Here is a 9,435-nt window from a genome sequence, read left to right on the forward strand (position 1 = left end):
TTTTTTGTATAAGAAGTTGGTGTACTTCCTCCGGCATCCATATTGGTCTTACACCTTTTTTCTTCGATGTCACCCAATGATGCAAGTCTTTAAGTCTTTTAGCTGCTTTGCGTTGAAAATCTTGTCTTACTTGCGAATCCAACTCCGAGCGCCAAGAGTATTTACGCTGTATCATGCAAAGATTAGAACTGACTAAATATTTATAATCTTATATGCGATAGACTATAATTAAGTTAAAGTGTTAACCTTGAAAAGATTAAACCAATGATCTTTTGTTGATTGACTTGTTTCAGTCCAATTTCTACATGGCTCAACGTAGTGCTCTTTGAAACATTCCGTAATAGATCGAGTGACTTTGTTATTGTCAAACCTTATAAAGAAACAATTATAATACAACACAAAATTTGTAACATAATTACAATAAAAACCTTTCATTCACTAAGAAAGAATTAACATATACTAAGATGGATAATATAAACACTAAGATGAATATTATAAACACTAAGAAAGAATTATCATGCACTAAGATGAATAATAAAAATTATAATATGAAACATAATGGATTAAAATCATTTTTTACCATAGCGTAGTAGGGTCCAGCTGATTGCTTGCAGAACCCGCGCCTTCACCCTGCTCCTCTGTGGTATCAGCATTCGATGGAGGATTCTCGCCCTCAGTATCATTTGCCAGATGTGGAGTAGACTGGCTTCCTGAAGCTCTACCTTGCCCGCTAGAAGAAGCCATCTAAAATAACACAGATTAGTAGAACGAATAATGTAGTATAAACTTCAAAGTTTTTTATATCAAATTTAAGGATAAAATAGGAATCAACTTAAACTTCTTAACATATTATATAATATAAAGTGCAAAAATAAAAATATAAAATCAATCATTACTAAATCCACCAAACATAATACAATGTATCGAAATTTAGAAGTTCATAAGACACTACAAATCTAATGTATGATTCACGGTAAATCTTCTTCCGCATCATCATCATCATCATAATCTTCGAGATTCTCATAAACTTGTAGATCATCTTCACTATCATCCTCGTCGCCATTATCAGAATCCCTACTATCGTTAAGCATTACATCCTCGTTTTTTCTTCTTCCCCGTCAGAATCATAGTCTGGAATCTCATTTGGAGCACAAAGAGTTGAAGGAACATCACTTATCTCCTCTTGAAAGAATAATGAGTCCACTGGAGTTTCAATTGAAGACCTTGCCTTAGTCTGAAACACTGCCCACCATTGCACTCTACCCCTACTTAAACTAGGATAAGGGGCATAATAGACTTGGCTAACTTGGTATGATAATACAAAGGGATCATATTTTGGGTACTTCTTACTATGATTTATTTCAATGAGTTTGTATTGTTCATGTACATTTAAACCACTCAAAGAATCCATCCAATTGCACTTAAACAATATCGTCTTGTAGACTTCCAATGGACCATGGTAAACTAGTTCAATTACTTCCTCCAAAATGCCATAATAATTAACTTCCTCGTGACTTTTAACACACACTCCATAGTTCATAGTTGATTTGTGTTTGCCATACTCATGTGTTTGAAAATTGTATCCATTAACGAAAAACTGATTCCATGACTTCACTTGTCTAACGGGGCCCATTGCAAGAGCATGAACTACATCGATGTTAGTCCCCTCCTGTAGTACCTAATTTCATATTATAGAAAATTTACATAATTTGCGTTAGAAAAACCTTTCATTTAGTTAAGACTTATATTTTATTAATTAAAAACTCACATGGTTTTTGAACCATTTAGGATATTCAGCTTCACATTTGCTCCAGATCTCCTCCAATGATATGTGTGGATGTGTCTCCAATATATGTTTTTCGAAAATCCTATTATTATTGACGAAGCACGATTAGAGATGTTTTTAACTAGTTAAACATCACTAGGCATGAAAAACATATTTACCTTTCATATTTGCTTAATATACCACTGTTTGCAAGAACATAAAGGTGTGCACGATCATACTCTTTATCTTGCAAGAAGCGTAAACGACCGTTGGTAGATGTACGCCCACAATCCACCTAAACATCTCAGGAACATTTGGATCATGATGGTTCTCAATACTGAAGTGACGTTTCTACCCAAATCTCTTGTTTTAGTATCAACTTCTGGTTGGAAGTAATTCGAACAAAAATATGATATTTCCTCACATAGGTATGCATTGCAAATAGAACCCTCCACACGTGCCTTCTGTACAACCTTACGCTTCAAGTGATTGAGAAACCTACCAAATAAATCAACTGTAGATATCGATTTGAAATTTTGTCATATTAGAACTTCATTCTTAAAAGACGTATTTTTACTTAAAAATTTCTTTGTTACCTTTCAAAGGGATACATCCACCTATATTGCACTGGACCACCAACCTTAGCTTCATAAGCCAAATGAATCGGCAAATGCTCCATCGAGTTGAAGAATGCAGGAGGAAATATCTTTTCAAGTTTGCACAAAATTTCAGCTATATTTTTATCCAAACGATCCATATCATCGACTTGGATAGTGGATGCACATAAGTCACGAAAGAATTGACTGATCTCAGTAATTGCTTTCCAAACATGCGAAGGTAGCAACTCTTTTAAAGCAACCGGTAGTAACCTCTCCATAAAGACATGACAATCATGGCTTTTCATTCCAAAAAGCCTAGATGTTCGAAGATCACACATCTACTCAAGTCAGATGCATATCCATCCGGAAACTTTAAGTCACGAACCCATTCACATAAGACCTTCCTTTGAGCCTTGTCAAGTGCAAAAGGGGCTTTTGGCATGATTTCGTTTCCCCTTCGTCGTAGGTGAGCTCTAACTGTCGACGCTTACATAGACACTTCAAGTCTTTTCTCGCACTAACATTGTCCGAAGTTTGGCCTTTCACATCCATCACTGTGTGTATAAGTTGATCAAAGAAGTTTTTCTCAATGTGCATGACATCCAGGTTGTGTCGAATAAGCAAATCTTTCCAATAAGGAAGTTCCCAAAAAGAACTTTGTTTAAACCAACCCTTTTTAGCTTTCTTCAAGATTTTGAGAGCTTCAGGGCCATCAGTGGCTTTAGGCAAGTCTTTCACACATTGCCACATATCATCTCCGGACATCATAGCTGGAGCCATGCCATTTTCCACTTTGTTTTTGCGAAAAGCTGTTTTATTTTTACGAAAAGGGTGATCATGTGGAAGAAACTTCCTGTGGCAATCAAACCATGAGACTTTATTGCCATTATCAAGCCAAAATGCCTTAGTTTCTTCCATACAATATGGACAAGCCTTTTTTCCAGCAGTAGCCCATCCAGACAACATACCATATGCAGGAAAATCACTTACGGTCCACAGAAGCGCTGCACGAAGCATGAATTTTGTTTCTGTGAAATATCATAAGTCATAGCACCAATCTCCCACAATTGTTTGAGCTCTTCAATTAATGGTTGCATGTAGACATCTAAATTACCCTTTGGATTCTTAGGACCGGGAACTAGTAAAGAGAGGAACATGAAAGGCTTTTTCATACACATTGATGGAGGCAAATTATATGGAGTAAGAATTACAGGCCAACAAGAATATTGTCCTCCAAACTTACCAAAGGGTGAAAAGCCATCAGTGCACAAACCTAATCGAACATTACGTGTCTCAGAGGCAAAATCAGGAAAAGTGGTATCAAAATGCTTCCACGCCTCACTATCACTAGGATGTTCCATAGTACCCGGAACTCGAGGCTTTTTGGCATGCCATGTCATTTTCTCTGAAATATTCTTTGTCGCATAAAGCCTTTGCAATCGGAGTTTGATAGGAAAATATGTTAGGACCTTTTCTGGAATAAGCTTGCCTTTAGGAGTCTTCTTATAGCGATCACACTCACATACACTACACTTATTAAATGTGCATCGCCTTTCCAAAATAGCATACAACCGTTACGACATGCATGTATCTTCTCATGTGGGAGTTGTAAGCCTTTAAGAACTTTCTTAGTATCATAGAACGTTGTACTCATTTGGTTAATATTTGGAATCACGTCATTCAATAAAGACGCAAATCCATCAACATACCTGTGTGGTAAATTGTACTCACACTTCAAAGATATTATTCTTAATGCCATCTCCAAGACAGATACTTTGCTCCCTTCGCACAACGGGCTATCGGCAGCTTTAAGGAGCTCAAAAAATTTCTTAGCTTCGTCATTTGGCTCCTCTTCGACATTATTTATTTGCTCATTGTTTGGATTTTCTTCATTATGTCCAAGAGCATCAACAATCATGTCTCGATAAGGATTTGATGGCTCCGATGGGGTTCGTCAACAGTTTCCCCGTGACATAGCCAAACAAAATAGTCATGACAAAATCCTTTTTTATAAAGATGTTCTCTAACAATGTCAACATCAAAGAATCGTTTGTTGTTACACCGAAAGCATGGACATCTAATTTTCTTAGCGTCTTTGAATTTATGATTTTGTTGTGCGAATTCAATAAAATCTCGAACTCCATTCACAAACTCAGTCTTGAGAAAGCGTCCCTCGCGCCTATCATACATCCAACTACGCTCTCTTCGTTTCATGATATTCAATTCTATACAACTCAATTAAAACAATATAATAACAAACTTTAAAATCAACATAGTCATTTACTACATTAAACTTTAATCACGTCAAAATGAACATAGGAGTAGCATACATTATGTTTTAAATTACAAGTTATTCGCAATAAGTCAAATTAAAGTAATTTCACCCTACTATCAATTTGTTCATATACCACCAATAGTCTATACTTGCAAAGATTTAGGAAATAAGAATCAATTCCCTCCTAAAGCTCGCCTACCGACTAGAAGTGGTCCATACAATTTTAAACTACAACAAAAACAAACAAATCCAACCAAAATTTCTAAAACCAAAACTTATAGCCCAAAAATAATTTGATTAAAAAACGTATGTACTAATCAAAACCATACACCATATATATGCTACAAATGGCAACTTCTCTCCACTTCTGAGTGGACACTTTACCACTTTTTACTATTTTTTAATTTTCTACCCCACCTCTCTCTTTCCCTCTTTAGATTTCCAATTTCAGAAACTCTCACACCTTCACAATCACTGTACTTCCTTCCCTCACACTTTTTCTCTCTCAATCAATCCCCAAAAAAACCCATATTGTTTAAGTGCAATTTTCTCACACCTTCCCTCACACTGTACTTCCTTCCCTCACACTTTGCAATTTTCTCAAGTTCCTACGTACAGTAACAAATTATACATTTTAGACAAAGACCCTTTATGTTAATTCAGTTCCTTAAGTTCAGAATATGCACATAAATTCAAAATTCTAATTTGGAAGTTGAGAATAAATTCAAAATACACCCTTCTCTGTGATATGGATGCATATGTACATAAATTCAGAATTCTTATTTACATATACATATGAAAGTAAACCAAGAAATCCAACAAATTGCAAAGAAACTACAATGATGGGTGCAACAAACCAAGAAAGAGAGAATAAATTCATAATATACCACGAAAGAGGAAAGACGAAAAACCTGCCGTGGGTCGGCGCGGTGCGGCGGTTGTGCAGGTGGTTGGATGATGGTGCGGCGGTTGTGCAGGTTGTATGATGTTATACGGCGAGAGAGTATAAGAGGTGAAGGTGTTAACCTGAAACCGGCGAGAGAGCACAAGAAACTTCAATATTCCAATCGAAATAAGAAACTTTTAAGGAAATAGATGAAGAAATTCAAAGATGTTATACGCGAAATTCATCTATGAACTAACCTTAAAACCGGCGACGGCAACGCAATGGAGATGAAGGTGCGGCGGTTGTGCAGGACTAACCTGAAGAAATTCAATGGAGATGTCGTGAAACTTTGAAAAACCGGCGACGGCAATAGATGAAACGAAGAAACTAACAGTGCGTAGAGATGTCGCGAAACTTTGAAAAAAAAATAGATGGACTAACCTGAAACCGGCGACGGCAATGCAATGGAGATGAAGAAAACCGGCAGCTGATGATGGTGAAGGAAAGAGAGGCGTTATTTTTCAGGGTCTGTTATTAATTACTGAGTACTATAGTAGAGTAAAAAGGGGAACGTGGGCGTTAAAATTTCAGAAGGTACCAGTAGTATTTTACCGACGGCATATGGTCGGTGATTTTGGAAAAGCTGTTGGTAATTAGCTACGGACAAAAGATTGGAGTCGATATACAATAAAAGCGGTCGGTAATTACCGACGGTTTACGTAAGCAGTCGGTGATAATTAGGAACGGTCGGTAATTTGCGTCCTCTCACAAAACGGTCGATGTTTTAGTAATTAACAACTGTATTTACAGCGGTCGGTAATGGTAGTCGGTAAAAACACGAATTCTAGTAGTGCTCCACAGTCAGTCAAGGTTTTGATAGAAGTAGGCTTCTCATTAGCGAAAATCCTACTTTAGAGGAATCATTGGGTCTTCATACCCCGCCTTAGAAAGAAAGAGGCTAAAGTGACTTTCCTGCAAAAGGCCTCTTGATCTTAGACTTTGCACTACAAGGTAGTTGACTTACTTAGTGCTTGCATTAAGGTATGTAATCGCTAAAGCGAAGCTTTTGGAACTCTTCCTTTTATTTCTTTTACAAGTGTAATAAAGAAAAGTACTCCTTCTCTTTTCATGCCTTAGAGAAGAGTGAATATACTCTCGGGTCTTTTAGAACGAGTAACTCTTCTTGGTCCTTGCCTTTCATCGTCTTAAGCTCTTAATGACAAGGGTCCCTTTGAACTTCTTAAGTTCACTTCTCCTGAAAGAGTCTTAATGGTAGAAGAAACAGCTGATGGTGAAGTCAGTGAAGAAGATTTTTCCTATAATACGCATCGAATGAGCAGAATGCGCTCTTAGCAATTGAATCAGAATAGGCTGTTGGAGAAGGGCTTGTTTGCTATTAAATAGAATCGATTGTTAAAGAATAAGCTGCTTGAGTAACCGATGTGATATGAGAGTATGAGTCACAGAAAGAATAGGGTTTGTTCCATCAGATGCTCTTGCTGGACTAGTAATTGAATCCGTAACCTTTGTTATTTCATCTCCGGCTATAGAATCAGCTGAGAATGCTACCGATACCGGAGCTGCTAAACTAAAGGAAGTGACATGACATAATTAATGAGGAAGGGGTTGATACATATTGATTAAGCATTCAAGAGCATTCAAAGTAAGAAACAAGAACAAAGAAAACAAGAACAATCGAATGTATCTAACCGGTTCAATTTGATTGAACAACCACCACTTTCACAACCCAATTACCACCAAACTAAGATCAAGTTATAACAATAAGCTTCTAACTTGCATCCACTTTGAGTTTCAATCACTAATTCAACGATTAAGTGATAGAATTAAGCAAAGATTTGTAAATGGTCTAAACTAACCGATAGGAACAATAAGCACACAGCTTAAGGTGTTGAGTATAACTCTTTCAATTTTCATTCAAATGACTTAATTCCAAAAGGAGTACAAAGCTAACTTATATGGCTACAACATGTCCAAAAATCAGCTCATTTGGACGACTTTAGCTATGCCAACTAGGCTAATAAAATACAAGAAACAAAAATTACAACCATTACAGCACACTTCTAATAATTAGCTTAGCTACCCCATTGGAAGAGTGAAAACAGAAGAACTACCAATTGGACATTAAAATACATATCTTAAAGTAAATATCCTAAAAAGCTCAAGCCAATTGGAGAAGGAATGATCATTGCCCAAAACAGAAGAAAAGAGGGCTGCTGAACGTGAGATGCTGGGCAGCAGCATACCTTGCCATGAAGTCTCTTCTTCTCATTTGTAGTTGCTTCTTTAGCCCATGTGAACTTCACATGGCCTTATACACTTCCTTAAGTCTTCATTCAGCTTGAGGTGGCACCAAAAATGCAGCAAAAACCATTCCTAAGCTTGCTTATACAACCGGATTAGAGAAAACTAACTAGCTTAGCTCTTAAAGCATGATTAACATAACTTAAGTATGTAATTAGGCTACTAATCACTTACTAAACTTAATTACCAATACATAATGATGATTAAAGTGTCATTAGTATTAGTTAATCTTGTTTAAGTAGAAATTAACATAGGATTAGCCTAATCAAGGTGCTTAAGTAAGGTTTTAGAATAAACCGATCTAGTTAGGCTTAGAAATTGAACCTCCTTCACCATGTTCTCCTTTTGATCATGTAGAAGAAGACCTTGATTGTTTAAGCTAGATGCTCCTGCATCATTCTCCTCAGGTTCGAAAAGGTCTTCTTGTAATTCAAAATCTTCTGCAAGATATGGAGCTAAATCACCAACATTGAATGTAGTAGAGATGTTTCCCATTTCATCTGGCAACTCTATCTTGTATGCATTGTTGTTGATCTTTCTAGCATTTGAAAGGACCATCACTTCGTGGCATTAGCTTGTTCTTCTTCCTTGTAGGAAATCTTTTCTTCCTTAGATGTAACCACACTAGATGTTCCTGTTCACTTTGACTATACACAAGAATATCACCAAAATAAACAACAACAAAGATACCAATGAAGAGCCTGAGTACCTCGTGCATAAGTCTCATGAAAGTACTAGGAGCATTTCAAACCACATGGAAGATCAATAGGAAAGACATCACCAAACTCCTTCACTAAAGGCTTAATTTTCGTGCATTCATCAAAATTCTCATCATTTTCATCCATAACCTTCCCCTTTTCTACAGCTTTGTCAAGTTGTGGTTTAGAAAGGATTAAGGTTTTTTTGTTTTGTGTTTTAGGTGGTGTTTGTTTGGTTTTAAAGTATTCGGCCATGGACTAGGACTAAGCACAATTTTCTTCTTAATGCATGAAAGTGTAAGTATTAGTCCTACCATTATGTAAGGCTTCTTTATCAGATTGCCAAGGTCTACCTAAGAGTACATGACATGCATCCATAGGTAATACATCACATAAAACTTCATCCTTATAAGAATCTCCAAAAGAAAAAGCTTGTTTTGTTACCTCCACACAGTTGCCATCATTAAGCCAATGCAGCTTATATGGTTTTGGATGTGAGAAAGTAGCATGATTGAGCTTGTCCACCATAGAAGATGAGGCGACATTAGTGCAGCTCCCTCCATCAATGATCATCGAACATATCTTCCCTCCAATCAAGCATTTGGTTTGAAAGATTTGATCCCTTTGAGAAGGAACCAATTCAGCTTCTTTGGCATGAAGAACTCTTCTTAAAACAAGGCTTAAATGATCACCTTGAGTCACCTCTCCAACCTCCAAAGCATCATCACTTTCGGCCTCCTCTTCGAACTCCTCTTCATGGTCTCCTTCATGTTCAAGTGATTCTTCAATGTTTTTAATGTCAATTAAAGTCATTACTCTTTTATTAGGACATTGAGCTTGATAATGACCATAACCATGACACTTAAAGCACTTCACCTCAGATTTTTTTG

General features: G+C 36.7%; 1 protein-coding gene across 1 annotated transcript; it reads right to left on the bottom strand.

Annotated features, from left to right (window-relative positions):
- Positions 1–1,090: 1,090 nt before the first annotated feature.
- Positions 1,091–4,282, bottom strand: LOC125494050 (uncharacterized). Its single transcript, XM_057393339.1, has 8 exons — positions 4,074–4,282; positions 3,479–3,915; positions 2,765–3,392; positions 2,362–2,679; positions 2,104–2,263; positions 1,945–2,060; positions 1,769–1,868; positions 1,091–1,678 (listed from the first exon to the last, which is right to left on the bottom strand). The coding sequence occupies exons 1-8, from the start codon at positions 4,280–4,282 to the stop codon at positions 1,091–1,093; spliced, it is 2,556 nt and encodes an 851-aa protein (XP_057249322.1).
- Between the last annotated feature and the right edge of the window lie 5,153 nt (positions 4,283–9,435).

Source organism: Beta vulgaris, chromosome 3 (genome assembly GCF_026745355.1).
Source record: "Beta vulgaris subsp. vulgaris cultivar EL10 chromosome 3, EL10.2, whole genome shotgun sequence".
NCBI classification, from domain to species: Eukaryota; Viridiplantae; Streptophyta; class Magnoliopsida; order Caryophyllales; family Amaranthaceae; genus Beta; species Beta vulgaris.

Coding starts and splice junctions, on each gene's coding strand:
- LOC125494050 (XM_057393339.1), bottom strand. CDS start 4,282: ATGATTGTTGATGCTCTTGGACATAATGAAGAAAATCCAAACAATGAG. Junction 2,061..2,103: donor TGGGTAGAAACGTCACTTCA/GTATTGAGAACC, acceptor TGAGATGTTTAG/GTGGATTGTGGGCGTACATC. Junction 1,679..1,768: donor CTAAATGGTTCAAAAACCAT/GTGAGTTTTTAA, acceptor ATATGAAATTAG/GTACTACAGGAGGGGACTAA.